At 39.7% G+C, this 19,273-nt stretch overlaps 1 protein-coding gene across 3 annotated transcripts; it reads right to left on the bottom strand.

Moving 5' to 3' along the window:
* Nucleotides 1-155: 155 nt before the first annotated feature.
* tsc1a (TSC complex subunit 1a) lies at nt 156-16,221 on the bottom strand. 3 transcript variants are annotated; one of them, XM_041787193.1, is made up of 22 exons: nt 16,177-16,221; nt 14,547-14,664; nt 13,670-13,773; nt 13,425-13,577; nt 11,562-11,706; nt 11,307-11,461; nt 10,170-10,243; nt 9,898-10,088; nt 9,707-9,765; nt 8,849-8,960; nt 8,257-8,354; nt 8,076-8,172; nt 7,690-7,976; nt 7,375-7,523; nt 6,323-6,393; nt 5,479-5,645; nt 5,109-5,291; nt 4,804-4,914; nt 4,471-4,593; nt 4,035-4,222; nt 3,063-3,197; nt 156-2,956 (listed from the first exon to the last, which is right to left on the bottom strand). In XM_041787193.1, the coding sequence occupies exons 2-22, from the start codon at nt 14,656-14,658 to the stop codon at nt 2,416-2,418; spliced, it is 3,255 nt and encodes a 1,084-aa protein (XP_041643127.1). In that variant the 5' UTR covers nt 14,659-14,664; nt 16,177-16,221; the 3' UTR covers nt 156-2,415. The 3 variants fall into 3 exon arrangements, with proteins under 3 accessions (XP_041643127.1, XP_041643129.1, XP_041643128.1); XM_041787195.1 differs by having other exon boundaries at nt 6,350-6,393; XM_041787194.1 differs by having other exon boundaries at nt 16,159-16,180.
* Between the last annotated feature and the right edge of the window lie 3,052 nt (nt 16,222-19,273).

Genomic DNA, 19,273 nt, shown 5'->3' with positions numbered 1-19,273 from the left:
TTAACATGGCTCAAATTACCAAGTATATGAACTCAAGTAATTATAGACACCAGCTGTCAATGTCTGTCAGTTTCATTCTTCACATTTTAGTCAAACCACGGAAGGAATTACAGTAAGCCTCTTATTTAAAAATAATAACACAAATTACAATCAGATATTCAGAGAAGTTTTATTTCTAGTGTTCACAGTGTTACATTTGTCTCTTCAGGCTTGTGATACACTGCTACAGACAAGCACTGATCCAGATGTTTCCTGAAATACAGAGCAACTCTGACAAGGAAAGTTGCCAGGTTGAGCTGGTCAACTGTAAACTGAAGAAAGAAAAACAAATCACCCAGAGATCATCAGAGACTCATTCAGTCAGCTTGATTCAGTCCCATAAAACAGAAGGATGGTTATGGTCTGTGCTATCACGGTAAACTCTAGTTTACACCCTGGACAGAATGCTATCCTCCATATGTTTTGGCTTAAAGTTAAAGTTTGAGAATTTTTGAGTTAAGACTTCATCACATCAAAAGCATGGCAGTTTTTGCATAGTGCAGTGACAGAAAGTAAATGGAGAGATGTGAATAGACTCTAATTGAAATTATTTCCATTTTGTCACCCGAATGTTCGATCCTGAGCTATGAACCTGAGGAGATATTTTCCTAACATCCAAGAAGATTTTTGTCTGTTTACATGCACATCATTCGTTAATCAAATACTGAATACTGAGACTTTAATTCACCTGAAAGCTTAATATGCCATCAGAAATTGACTGATTCTGGTTTATATACAGTGTTTAGGTCACTAATTTAGACACAGAATGAGTAATATAATTTGACAATCTGTTAAAAAAAATACACACAATGTGTATGTGTGTGGTATTAATGCTGAAATTAATCCAAAAATTGCTGACAGTCCAAAGAAGAGAGATCTGACGGTTGATGGATAAATAATTTGGCATTTTAGCTTTTATTTTAAATATAAAAGACCAACAATACAACCCTGAGGAACCCAACAACCAATCACAGAAATAGTCAATGGGATAATCAAGTTGCTCTGTGTCCCCTAGACATAATGCTTTGTAAGATAATGTGTTGGATTTTGTTGCAAAGCCTGAGCTGCCACACAACTGTGGACGATACAATAAATTAATCAAAACTGCAGGGTTAATCATTAATTGATTCGATTCATGAGATGCTTTGTAAAACTCAGTTATCATTTAGTGTTGATGAGCTGATGTAGCAACACATGCTGTATTAACTACATGGATAACTGCAGAAGCTAAAAAAAATTGGCAACAGTAAGGCAGTTTTTAGTAAAGCTAATGTTGTATGATTAACACAGCTGCTGTTAGCTTACTTACCAGTACATTAAAAATTGTATGTTCTAATTCCTTTTTTTTCTCTTAAAGAAAATTGTTGTCGGTCTAGAGTTGAAGCCAACTATTCAATGTGTTCAATCAGGACCTTCAGTCATCTCATTGGCTTTGAGGACAGCAACTAATGTATAATCAAAACATGATATTAAAAATGCTGTCATTTACACAGGTTATAATCTGTTAACCAGCCTGAAACTAAATTTCATTTAACCTCAAGCTGGTTTGTTTCTTAAAGCAAAGGTACATTTAGAGTACTGATTAGGGCTCATTGTTGAAATAATACAAATTCACCTTGACTAGTTAATTATTTTGTTGGATTTAGTAATGTGACTTTATGGCTGTTCTTAAATTTTAACATGTTGTCTCTTTAATTATCCTCAAAAATCAATCTAAATGTAAGCTAATATTAAGCAAAGTGTTGGTTTGAAACACATACTTAACAAAAATGATTCAAAGATCATTTTTAATTCTTATTGGCACTGCAATTATTAGCCTTTTTGCAAGCTAATAAACAATTAATACAGTATGTTTTTTTCTGTTTTGTGAAACGAACCTTAAACCAACATTAGCTAACTTGCAGCAAAATTCTGAATGTGCGTAATTAAGTGCAGAATTAGAAACTGTTGTTTAACATTACATGCTTTGTAACATTAGTGTTAATCTTCTTCATTTAGCTGTTCTAAAAAGTTTAGCTGACTTACTATACAATGTTAGCTAATTAGCAGTGAGGACTGAACTTAAATTTATCCTGATCTGCCAGAGAAAAGTTTCTGTTTTATTCTTCTTCATTAAGCATGAAGCATACCATGTGTCTGGATAAAAATACTGTTAGCAAGGCAGCCAAAGCTGTTTTCCAATATGGTTTATGATTTTTTGTAATTATGACTGAAGATCCAAATCGAGTGACAAAAAAAAATCTGATACCGATTGGCGACTGTAAACTAGCTAGCTAGTTAGCTGTGGCCTGCTAACACATGGAGCAGCTGATCTCTCTCTCCCCACCTTCATCTCAATCACCCTCTTTTTATCTCTCCCTTTAATCCATCCCTCTGTCAGTACTCTGGCAGAGTCTCGTCATAGTCCATGATGCTCAGTTCATGTCTCCGCTGTCGGACAGCAAGTGTCAAGTCTGCGGGGGGCCCTGGAAGTCCAGAGGCTGGGTGGCTGGGAGCCGACACCTGGCTTGGGGGCTGTGTCTGAGGGCTGCCTGCGAGGAGGTGGGCCTCGTCTGCTGCACTACCTAGAGGAGGGCTCCCTGGCTGGGCATCCTCCATCTCCTCTGCTGCTTCCTCCTCCTCCTCCTCCTCCTCCTCCTGCTGCTGCTGCTGCTCATCCTCACATTGCTCCTCCTCTTCCTGGCTTTGACTGGTCGGTCTGAACAGCTGCCGTGCACGCTGCTCCAGAAAGGAGCCTACAGCAAGGGGGGACTCTATGGGGGAGAGAGAGAGGGGGGAGGAAGAACAGGACGGAAGGTGCAGTGGTGAGGTAGAGAGGGCCTCCACACCTCCATTTAATATACAAACAGAGGAAGAGGAGGGTCGGAGCTTGTTGCTGCCCTGAGGAGCTGATAAGGCGGCACTGCCACCATTCGGCCTGAGGGTGAAGAAGATAAAATCCCATTATTAGAGCATTATTATTCAAAACTTCACTGTTTTTAAGATTAGTTAGAGTACCTGTGACATCACTCAGTCTATCTTACCTGCTGCCAACATCCTGAGGCCGGCTGTGTGTGTCCAGGTGGACCTGACTGTACAGCTGAAGCATCTCAGTCTGCAGAGCCTGGGTGACTCTCCTGAGAGCAATACATCGACTCTGACAAGCCGACAGCTCCGCTCTAAAACACAAGCAGCAGCCTGTCAGAGTGTTTACATGGGAATATAATGTATTTTATGTATTTTAGTGATTGTTGAAAACTTTGGCCACTTTAATCTGTGAAAAAAAAGGATTCAGGATTGGATCTTAATTTCTACTCGAGTATTTTAGTTACAATATGGTATGGTCTGGTTTGGTATGGTACTACTTATACTCTTTCCTTGTAAAAGTTGTATGTTTGTCTTCAATTATTAATTATATGTCTCAAGTGCTGTGCCTAACATAATGTAATTATCACCAAAAATTAAAAAGACCTCGTATGTAGGAGCCAATGAGCACTTGTCTTTTAAATAGGAACCAATCTTGGTCCAGGAAGCTGTCCCGTCTAGAAGGTAACAGCTTTTTGAAGAAGCCAGTGTGGGTGAACTTTTTGTTCAAATCGCTGAAATGTTCGTATTTGAATCGTTGCAATGGACACACTGAAGTTTTTGAGCAATACATCAACTCAGTGTTAAACCACACATTTTGTCTTGAACTCTCTTCATTAGACTCGTTTGTCAAGTTTGTCAGCGCATCAGTTAGTTAAGCCCTTGTGTAGCGGCCCAGGAACTTAAAGCATTGCTTTTGCCTCTACATCATACATATTTGTTTAACATGAGAGTCCCTCGGTGTAGAGTTTCTCCTGGTGTCTCAAAGGAATATCAGAATAGCTTATTATGACTTAATTAAAAAACAGGCCTTTCAAAAGTTGTTAAAAACTGTGCTGGCTGACTCAATTTGTACGTCTTGTGGCTCTGACATAAATAAACCCAGTCAATGTGAATAGCAGACAAGATAAAACCGACTCCAGGACTCTGACCTGCTCTGGGCCTTTGTTTCATCCAGAAGCTTCTTCTGATCCAGGATCAGCTGATCTTTCTTAGCCAACTGATTCTCCAGCTCAGCTATCCTGTGATTGGCTGCTTCCAGCTTCTGTCTGTGCTGGACATCACTGTCTTTAAGACACTGGTACTCCTTACCCACACTGCACTGCAGCATAGACAACTCCTGTCCAACACACACATAAAGACAAAACCACATGCAGTTCTGGGTCAAACTACAAAACAGCACTGAGAACTTAGTGTAACAAAGTGTATTTGAATGCAGCTTGTATGGCCTGCTAGTCTGATAGCAAAGCATGAAATCTACAAGTGCTTTCTTTATTCTGAGCTACTTAAAAATCTGAGTGGACTAAGTGTAACTAACTGACTACTAGTATGTATGAGTATGAGTGTATAGTATGCATGTGCCCTCACAGTCCAGCTGTGTGTCTCTCCTCCATCCAGCTGTTCAGTCAAACCTCTGTTTGCTTCCCTCAGAAGGACAAGCTGCTGGTTCAAAAGGAAGATCTGCTGCTGCAGTTGCTCACTGCTGCACAGCTGATGACACACAGACGGAAAATTAACACAAAGTAAATATACCATATACTGGCATATCATCAGTAGTTGTAATAACACTACACTGCTGCTGATGCTCATTTCTGTCAATAGTGGGATTAGATCTGACACCCTAAAGTCAGAGCATTCAGACACGTGAACTCTCTTTATGCATCTTTCATTCATACATCAGCCAACAGGAGCTCTTTTTACCTTGAGTGACAGCTGGGTCAGTTGGTGTTCTGCATTGTAAGCCTTATTATTGGCTTTTTGAAGCTCCGCCTCCACGTCCTTCAACCTGCTTTCACACTCCTGAAGTTCACTCTGAAACAGCCAATCGTAGGATGTTGGAGAACAATGACAAAAACTTCTTCAGTTTTGCTCCTTTATTCATTTTCTTCTTATGTATGATCAAAAATAATCTCAACAGGAACATAGTTGTAGTCTTTTCTATGTGTCAAATATTCTGGTGTTTGGTATAAATGTAGTGTGTTTACATATAATGTATTTATAATTACCTGCAGTCTCTGATTTTCTCTTTGGCTGTCCTGATGCTGCAGCAGCAGTTGTTGGACATGTGTGTGCAGCTGGTTGGTTTGTGTGTGAGTGTCCTGCTGCAGATGTGTGTATCGTCTCTGTTCTTCCTCTAGACTTGACTTAAGAGATCGAATCTCCTCCTCCTGCACACTCAGTTGACCCTTCTGCAACACAGAAATAAAGACACACACCACCATACAAGGTGCCAGCTCATTTTAAAAATGACTAAGAAGTCGATGAATCATCTGCCAAAGAATAGATGAGGCACAATTATCTAAATCCACAAAAACAACACAGCAAATAAATTACAGTGTTTACACAAGTAAGGTTATGTGTGTGTTTACATGTTACCATGGCAACACTTTGCTCCTCCAATGCAGTGGCATTTATGACTCTCCGAAGCAGACGGCGGTTTCTCATGGCGTGCTGCTGACGTTTGAAGCGTTCATACTGCAGCTGACCATGAACAAGCAATAGCTGACTCTTCAGAGACTGAAGCTCTTCACCCTGGGTGGGGCCTGACAAAAACAAACACAAACACAGAGCACCTGTCACAACCATTACAACCTACAGGGACACTTCTCTCCATTTGGTTGTTGTATCATAGGAATGGTGGCAATGCACAAAAGTCTGGTTGCAAGTTGCAAATCGTAGATTTAATGCTTTCATAGAATCAGATTTGAACTGCTGGTGTCATGACAATCAGTTTTAAAAAGTTTGAGCTGTTTCAGTCAGGAATTCCTAACTCTTCATCATTGCTAGCTTCCAACTTAAAAAAAAACATCATGTTGATGAGCGAGCAGGTCAGATTAGTCCGATTATGTCAGGTTTAACAGTTAGGACAGTCTCATTTCCAAGCATGCTGGTTTTAATGCACACATCTGTTCTGCATAAACTCATGGTTAAAACAGAGCTGTAACCCAATATGACAAGATCTGTAACACAAAAGTTAGATGATGGGGCACATCAAAACATCCAGTTTCATTGCACCAAACACGATCTGAACCATAGAATTAACTGTTAAGGTAATTTCTTTGTGATAAATAAAAATGACAGAAGAAAACACAAAATCCATTGATATTATCATTTTTCACTAGCAAAAGAAATCAGCATATCAATCAATACATGTCAATCAGAGTTTGATTATGTTAATTGGGTTATATATTTGGATGAGTTTCATGTTAGTTTCTGGTACCTTTGGTTTTCATGCTCTGCTGTTTACCTCCAAAATGACTCCGATCCACGGACCTATTCACTGCTGACAACCTGAAAATGAAACAAAGATGCACAAAAACATATAGACACATGACTTTATGCAGAAGTTAAGATTGTGTGATTATCACATCAGATTGTGTCACTGCTGTACAAACCACAGTAAAATAGATTTTCCTGACTGTTACTTGCTGTGTTCACACATCAGCTCCCCTTAACTCCTTGCAGAAAAGAGGCCAGATGGATGTGTGAAACACATCCATCTGGAATACCTTTGATATACAGCGTTTGGGAAAGGGCAGAGCCTTTGAAAAAAAAACTCAGAGGGTGACTGGGTGAATGTTCTGTCTGTCACGGGCAAATCAGAGCAGCAAAACACGTGACGTTGTTGCTGCTACCGAGGTGCGCATGCGCAGCTACCGAGGAATAAACTTCATACAGAACTGCAAAACGCGGACCATGGTGACTTCAGACATGTCCGTACACGACTGTTCTGTGTTCTTCTTTTAACAAAGAAATGTCATCAAGTTCTGATAAAACTGACACTTTAGCAGCATCCACGCTAATGTCTTCTGCCATAACGGCACCAGCCTCTTGTTGCTGCTCACTTACATCATGACTCCATCATGCCTGGAAGTACTGCCCCTTGACACTGATTGGTCTTGTCACTTTCTAACTGGGCCCAAACGGGATGGGAGCTTTGCAAGATGGATTCACCAGTGAGACACAAGGAAGCGGGCGCATCCATCTTCTTTGCAAGGTTATGACAAGACAATGCCATGGCAGAAAAATGCAGCTGTCTGTCTTTTGCATGCAACCCAATCTGAATAACTCTGAGTACATTTTCAGGTGTGGTGCATGTGTGAAAAAGGCCTATGAGTAAGAATTAGCACAAATTATACTCAAATGGCCATACAGCTGGATGCTTATGTCATATATGTACATATATAACTGTTTAGCTCAACATCAGAGGACAAAGATGAAAAAGTTGGAGTTTCAATTCTGAGATAGTTTTCTCTCATGTAACATTTTGACCTTCTGAGGTGGTTGTGTGCATCATGTCCGTAGATGATCAGCTGGTCCAGAACTTCCAAAGGAGACACAGACGTCTGCTCCTCCTCCTTTTCCTCCCCCTCTCCTCCCTCCTTTTTCTCCTGCTCTCCTGCAGCTTTCTCTAGGACCTCCTAAAGGAGAAATTACAATAAACAAGTACATCAAAAGCTATAATTTACATAAATCCAGTGTTTTGTCTCACAACTACTTCTGAGCAGAAACCTTGAAATATTTTTTCTACAACAGATTTTTAAAATCATTTGATCAATATATTTGTGAATTTTAAAAAAATTATACCTGTGTCTTCTTCTCAATAAAAAGTGTGGCAGCTCGTGGAAGAGCCAGCTCAAACAGGGCTTCATATGAAGGGGCAGGGCTCTGGTCCATGTGGCCAGAGCCAAACAAGGCAGATCGTCCCTCCTCTGTGGAGGGGCGAGGAGGGCTGAACCACATGGAGATGGAGCTGGAAGGCATGGGGAGGGCTGAACCTGGGGAGGTCTCATCACAGCTTGGAGTGGAGGTGAGGACAACAGGCTGAGAGGATGAGGAGGACTGGGGAGGCTGCTGTGACTCTGATCTGGCCTCTTAACACAGATGGAGATACGGTACCATTTTATTTTTATAAGTACTGTAGTGTTTGTATAAACATGGCTCAATAGTATCAACACTGTCATCATGTTTACCTTCACAGTTGTTGTTTATGACATCACTGTGCCCATTTCCTTTCTTCTCTGTGATTGGCTGAATGGAGGACTTCTCTAGCTCAGCAGCCTGCTTCGACTGTGAACATAAAAGAGGCCTTCACAATAAAGCCTTCCAGGAAAGAAACCAGAGCCTGAAGTCAACCTGCAGTTCTTATCTTACCTGGTTGTTGTTGTCAGGGGTCAGAGTCAGAATGCCATCTTGTTTCTCTTCATTCATTGGTGTAAAAGGGGCAGATGCTGATAAGGCACATTTTACGCCTGGTGACACACAAGCAAATGATATTAAGAGTTTTTTATTTATTCATCATTTAACTTACTAACAGAAGTATATCCACGAGAATATTATCCCATTCATATATGCACAAAACTCCTGCCAATGTCTTTAAGAGGGTGAGCTGCACGTGTGAACCAAAACAACCAAATTTTTCACTCAGCCTTTATTCTGACTTTTTGTCCCCGAGCACTCCAGTATAGTTTCCACAGGAAGTCAGTGTGACCTGATGTGTGAGCGTGAACGGAAATATTCACATGCACCATTCACACATAGGCAAAATGATCATGATAGCTTTATCTCTATCTTTTTATGTCTTGTGCAGCCTCCTAAGAGTTTCTGCCCCCCTTCTGACAGGGTTAGTCTCCTGCTGTGATGTGCATATGTGCACAGCAAACTCAGGAGCACTTCAGGGGCAGTCCTCCTGACTTTTTTGTAGGAATTTTCAGGAGTACATATGTGAAAACAGCTTGCAAATCACCTGAGAGGGAAAGGGTCCGGCTCAGTGGGGGTGCAGAGCCTGTAGCAGCAGGTTCAGGAGGGGGCGTTGACAAACCGCACTGTGAGGAGGGGCTCCATGTGACATCATCGGCCTGTGCATACATAAAATGTTAACAGGGGAAGTAAAAGGATAAGGAAGGAAAGAAGGGACAAGAAATGGAGGAGGAAGTTGAAGGAAGGAGAGAGGAAGAGAAGGGAAAGTGGTTAGGAGAAATAAAGAATAGGGCGGTGAAAGGTAGGGAGAGACCTAGACAATGCAAGGGAGGGAAAGCGATATTCAGGAAGGGAAGGGAGAAGGGAATTAAGAAGGAGAATTAAGGCTCAAAAAAGAGAGGAGAAAGCAGGGAATAGAGGAGGAATTAAAGCTTGATAGGATGCAATAAAGAGAAAGAAGGAAGAAAAAAACTGGGGGGAATAAATCAAGAAGGGAAGTGGGGAGAAACAAAAGAAGTCAAAGAGGAAACTGAAAAATCAAGCAAAGACAAGATGCGAAAAAGAAGAACTAGGGAAGTAAGGTAGAAAACTCAGAGCTGAGTTTTTGAATTACTTCTTTTGGTTTAATACTCCTGTAATGTCAACATTTTCTCACATTTGACCATAAAAACAGATCAGAGTTTGTCAAACAGGTCACAACTTCTGCCAAATAATAAATCATTTCTCTAAATCAGCATTTTGATGTGTAATAAAATTATTAGGACACAACAGCTAAACTTGTGCAACTGATGTCTGCTTGTGCCCATGTCATTTGCCAATGGCCGATGGTATTTAAAGGGGACTTTATGGCAGATACCAAGAAGGAGACGAAGGAAAGAAGGAAATGAGAGAGGGTCGTCTATACCTGTGCATAGGAGTTGTTGAGACTCAGTGGAGCTAAAGTTGGGCGACCACCTGAACCTCCTGTCGAACAAAATTCATTAGTTTAATTATTTCTACTTTTTACTTGAAAAAATGTGTAAACAACAGAACCTATTAATCATATATAATAAAGTAATTCATGAATCAATAATTTGGGGTTTGTAAGTAACTTACCCTGGCTGCTGACAATCTCTGGTGTGAGATTCAGCTGAGGGAGGGGGGAGGAGAGGGTTTGAAGTCTGGGTGAGGAGGGGGGAGGGTCTCTCAAGGTGGGGTAAACATCCTCTTCACAGGAAGACTCCAGAGGATCCAGGGACACTCTAGAGCACTCAATCACAATGTCATGGACTTCATAACACCTCCACCTGAGACAGACAGGTAGTTAGCTTTAGCAACACAAATTTGACAAATTTAAAGCTCAGGTTCAGTTTCAACTGGGAGCTCACCTTGATGGGTCCAGTTCATAGTCCTGAGTCCCTGTGACTAGCTCCGGGTGAACCCTTACATGTTCCAACATCGGCTAAGAGAGACACAGAAAGTCAGCTTCAGTGGTTCTCATTTGTCAGTCAACACTGTACAAAAAGCTGGAAACATTTGGAGATCCCTAACAGTGCAGTGTTGGCCCTTCTGCTCCATTAACATAATATAAAATATATACAATGTATAATAGCTGAGCCAAGTGATTATGTCTGCGTGGTAATTTCACTAAAGAAGTTTGGTTTTAAATCTTTATTCAACGCTGGAAAAAGGCTAGAATGCCATGACTAAATGCTCTGTTGACAAAAACCTACAGCCCTGTTTGCAGCAGATTAGCTAAACAGAGAAGGAATGGAAAGCGGAGACACAGACATTGAACTTGACTGATCAAACTTTTCATAACATTTAGTTTTCCTCAAACGGACTGACAAAACTGGGTATTTTGGCTTTCCTTTGTACAAAGGAGGAGGCTGAGACATGTCCAAGTTCATATTATTAACTTGTGTTTTAAACAGTGAAAACTCCAAAAACCCGGGGTGTTCATGAAAACTGAAGACCGGAAGTCAACTACTATCCCAAGGTGCATTTTACCAACAGTTTTTTAAATTGTTTTGAGGAAACTGATAAACTTTTAGCTCTTAGAACCATTATAACCACTGCAGAGATATAATACTGACTTTTAGCTTTTGCATCATGATAACAGCAACTGAGGCTTATGGGTATTGTAGTATTTACAGAAATAAAGCAGCTCCTGGATCTGCAGCTGGTGTGTATTTCAGCTTCAGCTTATGTTATCTGAGAAACTCTGCAGCTGCTATTTACAGCAGCTATTTCTGTGTGTTTTTATGACTGTGTGCCAACAACACCAGCGACCAGTTTATCAGGTGATACTGGACTGGACCACTGTGCTGATGACCACTAGTCTTCAAAGTAGCCAAATCTCCTCATAAAGTGTGTTAAGTTAGTTCACATTGAAGGCTTATTTTACTCAAAGAATTATTCTGTTTTACTTCTATCCTAGATCACTTGGGAAAGGAAGTATAATATCGATGAGGAGTTTGTAAGTTAGCAGAAAGCTTGCACTGACCTATCCATACTGTACTGACCTTTACGACCTCCTGAAAGGTGTCCAGGTTCTCTTTCATGCTGTAGTGCAGCCTCAGGTAGGAGATGAAGTTACAGGGGAACATCCCATACAGACGGTGAAACAGAGAGTAAACACCTGCATGGAGGTGGACCAGATGGACCACAGGGACATGTCCTACAGGAGAAACCCCAAACCAATCAGAGCAGAGACTCATCTCCAAACGCAGACTCATATCAGCTAGTGGGTCTGTGTGTGCTCATGGTGTGTGTGTTACCCGGGTTTTTGTAGCTCCAGGAGGCAAGGCGTCCAAACACATCAAAGAAGTCATAGATGTGCTGTTTCCCGGCCTGAGGGATCATGGGTAAGAGAGTGATGAGGACCAGGACTCCAGTGATCAGGACCACGACATCAGTGTCAGTCTAAGTAGTGGTAATAGAAACAGAAAAAAAAGTGTGAGTCTCCGGCACGATGAGACGTCGTCTCTTACATTTTATGACTACTTTAATCATGCACATTACTTAGTGTTTAAAGGTGTGTTTTTTGGTAAACTCTGACTATTGCCACAGTAGACAATAGATAATATCTTGTACATCATATGTAAAGAAAGCTTTTTTAAATGAGATCATAATATATTGCTTGATGATTTTAATGACAAAGCCATTAAAATATTTGCATTATATCAAAATACAGCAGAAACTGATGATGATAAGGCATTCTTATTCATGTCCCCAGTTATAAGATAGAATTTTGTTAAGATGAGCAATGAGATGTCTTTTTCACAAAGCACATGGAAAAAAAACAACAGCCAAAATTGTAAAATTATTAAAAGGTAGGTCTAACTACTTTACATATAAATCTTAAATAGCCTCGCTAAGAGCAGTGCTTTTCACAGTGTGAGCCTGATCCCACTGGTGGCCCTCAGAGGTACTGTAGGTGGGTCATGAAAGGTCATGCACAATAACTGAAAATCAAAGAAATTAAAACAAAAATGTAAATAGCATTTTAAATGGTCATAAAATACTTGATCACATGTTGTTATGTCACCTTTTAATCATTTATTTTGTTGTATGTATACAATTGGTGTCACAGTTTGATTGCTATTGGACTGACTGGCGACATTCCATCAAACATTCCACTTCTCTGTTTTGAAAATTTATCAGTCTCTTTGTCTCTTTGAAGGCATTAACGCTACTTGGAAAGAGTGTGCTGGGCCACAATGTATGTTTACAGAGATACAAAAAGAAAAATAAAACTTAAGTAACTTTAGCCATGCTCCATTAAAACTTTGTGAACCCACAAACACTTACAGAGTCATGTTAATGCACCTGAAACAAAAGCATTTGCATTGAAATTCTTTGTCTATCAAACAAGAATATAACAAATAAAAGGTAAATATTTGAGTATAATGTTTTGGTTGTACAAGGGTATTGGTGTGCCCCACAAGATTTTCGGGTTTTAAACTGTGCCGCAGCATACTGAAGTTTGGGAAACACTGCTATAGAGCATTGGTTCCAAATCTGTGGTCGGAGACCCCCTGCTAAATGTAGATTTACACATATTAACCAAAACCATGATAAAACAAGTTATTTTGTTAGAAAAACATGCGTAGGAATTTTATTCGGTACAAGTAGCAGGTGACTTTATGAATATGATCCTCTAAGTTTTTATTTGTACTGTAGCACACGAGTTTCTATGAGACCACAAATTTAACCTATATAGGATCAAAATGCATTGATGTTTTTTTTCTTTAGTCATGTAACCAACAAAAGGAGATTAAAGCCAAACTAAAGATTAATTCAACAGACTACCTTGTCTTTTGTTTCCATGGCAAAAATACACAGGGAGTGAGTAAAGAAAAGCAGAAGAAGATTTTCGGGTCAGAAGGTACTATTTACATATGCACAGGACACAAGCAAGGGGATAAATACATTGCTTTGTCCATAAGAGCCACTTAAACTGACACAACCTAAAAATTCCTATCAGGAACTTTAAAATAAGTCTTAATATCAGTTTTTTGTATTAACATGTTAATATTAGTATGGGTATGTGTAAATCTCAGCATATATATTAGTATCAACATTACTCTTAACATGAGTATGAGCTTCATTAGTATTAGTATGAGTATTATTAGGTGTACCTTAAGGCAGCGCAGCAGGGAGGGCAGCAGTGTCGAGCGGCTGATGTGATGAACCCAGGGAGGCTGTTTCCTGATCAGGTGACCCAGCAGAGTCAGACCTGCCAGCCTTGTCCCTGGTCGGTTCAGAGACTCATTGAGCTTCTCCAGCAGGTGCTGACAGGTGAGTACACAGAAATATTATGAACACAAATACACAGAGTATTAGTGTATTCAACAACAGACAGTCAGTGTGGGAGTCAGCTGACCTTGTGATGAGGCTCTCTGATGGAGGACAGAAGAAGCACAGCCTGAGAGGAGGACGAGTCCAGGTAATACTCCACCAGGGTGGAGAGGACAGCACCTCCTTTATCTGACAGAAGAGACCACTGTCACCCTCAGGGTCTGGACTAAGGTCTTTCCAGTTCTACAAGTCCTCAAAGGGACTCTTCAACTTGCTGCTAAAAGAAAGTCTGCTTGGGGGGGAAAATCCTCTGATTTAAATCCACCCCAATATGGATTTGACAACCGCACACATGTACAAAACATGTGGACAAATACAGACAATTGCAGATGAAAGAAGATAGATGAACACATGTAGAGACTAAGAGAAATTAGGGAACCAGTGAATACATGTAGAGACATGTAACAGATAGAAACTTTTGGGGATAGGCTAAGACAAGTGCTGCAAACACCTGGTCTCAAAGAAATATGTCTGTTTTATGACATAACAGTCACCACAACTTTAAAATTCCTGTATAATTAATGGAAAAAATGACACATTAACAACATCACATGGTCTTTAGCAAGTTTACAAATGTGGAATAAGAGAGGGGGAGAATTAGCTAAGTGGTGAAGGTTGGGTGGATCAATGGGTAAAATAAACACAGGAATGTTTGTCTATGGTGTCAAAGTCAAATAATCAGAGCTGAGGTAACACTGCAACCCAAAAGATCTTTTCATTAACTTATCTAAACTGTAACCAGGTACAATGATAAACATGATCGTTTCTGACAATCACACATTCTGCACATCTTACATGCCAGCATGCATGATGTGACAAGTAGCATGATGTTTAATGACCACAGTCATTACATATTTCTCTGTGAGACAGTGTTGGCCACAGACGCAGACAGGTGGACTCACCTGTGCTCAGCTGCTGGTTGACTGCTGCTCTGACATGCTCTGCCTCCTGCAGCTCTGAACTGTCCAATGAGAGCAGGAGCTCATTGATATTCACCTGCTCCCTGGACATCATGAACACCTAGACACACATACACAGTTATGCACAAAGCACAAATTCAGGAGAATAAGTGAGTCTAACACCAAGTGTTTTAGAGAGAAGGTCAGACATTTGCTCCCCAAATTTTCAAACTGGCAGACATCCTCAACATAATATATAGGAAAATCCCACTTGGTAAAAGTCAAACAGGGAATAATTTGGCAAGGGTCAAACACCTAATCCTGACATCTACATCTGAATCAGAGCCTTGCTATCCCCCTGAGATCTGTAGCTAGCCCTATAGGGGACTCAGAGCCATAGATGGGAAGCTATGGTCTGAAAGGTGACAAAAAATCATTTTGCCCCCATTTTAGAGTTTTCTCCTTCATACAATCCTACTTTTAAAAAATGAGCTATCCCTTCATGATCCTAAAAAGTGGACTGTTACCTTTGTCTCCCCCTTATTTTTCATTGATGCTCTCAGTACTCATGTATACTACCTCACTTTTACACTGCAACACTATTACATCTCAGGTGGAAAAAGTACCAGACTATTTTACGCAAGTAAAAGTACAGTTACTCTGGTTAAAATTTACTAGAGTAAAAGTATTGGTCTACTAATCTACTCACGTAAAAGTAAAGAGTAATTCATTTAAATTTTACTCAAAGTATTGAGTACTGAGTATCTAGTTTTGATACCCAAGAGGCTTTCACAGTGAAATAAGAAATGTCCTTAATGTGCAATAACAACAAGAAAATATGGACCTCCAACCAGGCTATTTACTATATGCTTTTACCTAACCTACAATACAATGCAACAACTGTTTTAGGAAGCAATATGGAATCAGTTTCCTGTACTGACTGTCATGTGTTGTGAAAGCCAAACGACTGGTTATTTTCATGTTGTTGGCAGAAAGCTTGGAACTCCTTGTTGTGGCCTTTAGTGTTTATTTTTTCACTCATTACTCAATGCTTTTTAAAATTCAATCAAGTGCAATACTTCACTTAAAATATACTTAAGCGAAAGTAAATGTAATTATTTTAAAAACTACTCAAAAAGCTACTCAATAACAGTAATCTGAGTAATTGTAAATAGCTACTTTGCACACTTGTAAAACATCTACCTTGCTGCCTTAATACTAATGTCCCGTGATCTGTAAGTTTACATTGCTGACTACACATTGCGTAATTTCTCTCTATCGCTTCTTCACACCTCAAATGACATCATAGTTCTGCGTATTTAATATAAATATGCAGAGAAAGACAACAGTCGGCGTGTTACCACTTCCTGTAAATAAACAGCAGCACTGCCTCTTGACTAACTTTTTACCAGCTCACAGCTAGCGGGCTGTTATGCTAACCTGCTAACAGCTGAGCTGTCAGTCCCCTCTGTGGTTTTGAGTTTAGCAGGTAATATGAAAGAGGAGGTGACAGCGTTGTTATCTCGCCTGAAGCTCTATGGTTACATCCGGTGTTCATTTTCGAACACATAACCAGGTTTGGAGCGGAGTAATAAACGGTGAAAATATACTTAACTCGAGAGAACTCGGTTACCTTCAGACCTGTTGATCCCTGTAGGGCGCAGCCATATTGAATGACGAGAAGCCCCGCCCACAGCCGTAACCAAACTCCCCGCAGCTGTCAATCAACATCACGCGATGTGCAGGGCAAAGAAAGTTCACAGAAAAGTTACTTATTCATTTATTTAGTCCAGTATCGCACATACACTGGAGGATGACGTTTGGGTCTATGACAGAAGAAGTTATACCAAATTTACAAAATGATTGGTCACCTTGAATTCCTGAAAATCCGTATTGAAGCATACAAATCATGAGAAGGTAAACATATTAACAAAATAATGTGCATTAAATCGCCACTATGCAGAATTCACGGTCGTTGTTGCTGTTATTTAAAAAATAGATAAATAAATTGTATATTGATTGTAAATAATTGTAAAATGTAATTGTAAATAATTGTAATAAATATTATTTCTATTATCATTGTAATGACTATCTTTGTGTATAAAGTGCCTATAAAAAGTATTCACCCATTTGGATGTTCTACCCTTTATTGATTCTATTAATCAATCACGGTGAATAAAATTTTGACTTTCTTGCCAAAACAAAATCTTGATGTCAAAGTGAAAACAGATTTCTACCAAACAATGCCAATAAAATAAAAAAATATATAATACATAATAAGTGACTGCATAAATATTCACCCCCTTCAAGTCAATATTTAGCAGATGCACCTTTAGCTGCAATCACACTACTGAGTCTGCGCTGATGGCTCTCAATCAGTCTAATCTGCAAAACTGCTCAAGCTCTATCAGGTTATTTGAGGATCGGGCATTAACAGCCCTTTTTAGTCCAGCCACAAATCCTCTATTGGATTGAGGTGTGGGCTTTGATTCAGCCACTCCAGAACATTCACCTTGTTGTCTTTAGACCCTCTCTGTGTAGCTTTTGCTGTATACTTTAGGTCATTGTCTTACTGGGAAATAAATCTTCCCCCAAGCTATAGTTCTCTTGCAGGCTGAATAAGATTATCCTCCAGGATTTTCAGATATTTTGCCACATTCATGTCATCCTCTACCTTTACAAGCCACCCAGTGCTGGCTGCTGAGAAGCATCCCCACAGCAAAGTGCTGCCATCCCTGTGTTATACAGTGGCTATTGTGTGTTTGTGGTGATGTGCAGTGTTTGGTGTCCACCAAACTTAAAGCCTTGTCTGATGGCCATAAGAACCTCATTCCACTTGACCATTGAGTCTCCCGCATGCCTTTTGGACAATTCTAGTACAGATTTTATGAGTTTTCTTCAACAGTGGCTTTCTCTTTACCACTTTCCTATGAAGCTTTGACTGGTGAAGAACCAGGGCAACAGTTGTTATGTGCCTTGGATTTGTTTTTTTAATCTGTCCCCTTAATTATACTCTTCAATAAACTTTTCTCTGAATTGCTTGGAGTGTTCTTTTGTTTTCATGGTGTAACAGTAGCCAGGAATACTGATGAACCGGTGACTGGACCTGTCAGAAACAAGTATCTTTACACTACAATCACCTGAGGTGCATTCACTGCACTTAGGGGATCCCCATTAGGCTAATTGTGAGACAACTAGCACCAATTGACTGGACCTCTGTTGAATTAGGTCAGTCACTTTGAAGGGGGTGAATATTCATGCAATCACTCATTTTACATCACATTTTTATTCAGAAATCTGTTTACAGTTTGATATTAATGAGTTTTTGTCATTCTTTTTTGGTCTAAAAAGCCTCATTATATTATTATTATTATTGACCATGACTGATTTATGAAATCAAAAAAAGGTAAAACATCCAAGGGGCTGAACACTTTTTACAGGTGCTGTATAGACTAGTTATCCTGTTTATTTGAAGCGATGATGTCAAACAGAATATGGGATTTGCACAGGCTGTTCCAGAAATCTGATAAATTGCCCGTTAATCTATGGAAATAACTTTGGTCACCAAATGTTGCTGGGTTTTTTTCATTCAAAAGGAGGTCTAAGTAAAGTATGTTCTTTACTGATTTGTGATTTTTTTACTATTTGTGTTCTATAAGAGTGGTCATTCACGCAATTGTTATTCTTCCCCAAAGTAAAATTATAGTTTGATGTGTTGATTTATTTACTAATGCTGTTTCCTGCATGTTTTTCTCTGCTGTTGGAGCAGCAGCTGTGTGTGTTCTCACACTGCCGCTTGTTCAGCAACCTTCACCTTAAACTCAGAGTCACTGTAACAATTGCTCTGTTTTTAGTCTTACACTCATCAAAGTTCCCTCCACTTCTACCAGGAAAACACCCACACTTAAAAACCTAGTAACTTAAAAGTATGAAAAAATAGTGGCTTTGCCTCATTTTAGGGTGAGCACCCTTTGATGTATATCCAGCCTTTATAGCCTGAAGCAGTTTAGTCTATGAAGGATTCCCTGTTTGCATCAGCATTCACCCCTTTGTTACAAAGCACTGATCTTGTCACCTATCAGCCTCATCAGCTGCAATGGAACTCGCTAACATAGCGGATGTAACTTAACCTGCCATTTAAAAGATATTTAGAAGTTTTAACTCTTCAGATAAATCTTTGGAATACATCTTAGGGTATGCTGGGATATGTGAGATGCACCAGATGGAGCTTTCATTAGGGAAAGAGGACACATTTTTCCACTGCAATTAAAGGAGTTGTTGAAACAAGACAGCCTTTGACTCACAGCTATGACATAATCAGACTTTAAACGCACACTCCACAGGATGCAGCCCCCTATTATAACTATGAGACAAAGAAGTTATGTGAAGTATTTGACTATTTACATCAGTGTAAGTAACAGTATTGTATCTAAAATCAGGAACCTTTAACCGTGATCTTACCCAATCTGACCCAAAATGTTTTGTTAGATAGGTGTACCAAGGTCTGACTGTATGGTAGCATTGAATATTTCCTTTTAAGGAAATTAGTCATGTGTTTAATTGATATGATTTAAAGTATTAAGGTACTGAGAAACATCCAAAAACACTGTCATTGATTCTTTGATGCATCTTCAGCACATAGAGAGTATTTTGAACTGAGGCTGAACGCCTCCTAAAGGTGACTATTACTTTAAAGCTGTGCTGGAGATAAGAAGTGTGGGGGGTATAAA

Source organism: Cheilinus undulatus, linkage group 5 (genome assembly GCF_018320785.1).
Source record: "Cheilinus undulatus linkage group 5, ASM1832078v1, whole genome shotgun sequence".
Taxonomy (NCBI): Eukaryota; Metazoa; Chordata; class Actinopteri; order Labriformes; family Labridae; genus Cheilinus; species Cheilinus undulatus.
The sequence above is the reverse complement of the archived record's forward strand: the minus strand, read 5'-3'. Positions and strand labels throughout refer to the sequence as shown.

What these genes read in the sequence shown, in the direction of transcription:
- tsc1a (XM_041787193.1), bottom strand. Translation starts at nt 14,658, where the DNA reads ATGATGTCCAGGGAGCAGGTGAATATCAATGAGCTCCTGCTCTCATTG. An exon ending in TCAGAGAGCCTCATCACAAG is followed by an intron (nt 13,578 to 13,669) that starts GTCAGCTGACTC and finishes CTCACCTGTCAG; the next exon opens with CACCTGCTGGAGAAGCTCAA. An exon ending in GCAGAGCATGAAAACCAAAG is followed by an intron (nt 5,646 to 6,322) that starts GTACCAGAAACT and finishes TGTTTTTGTCAG; the next exon opens with GCCCCACCCAGGGTGAAGAG.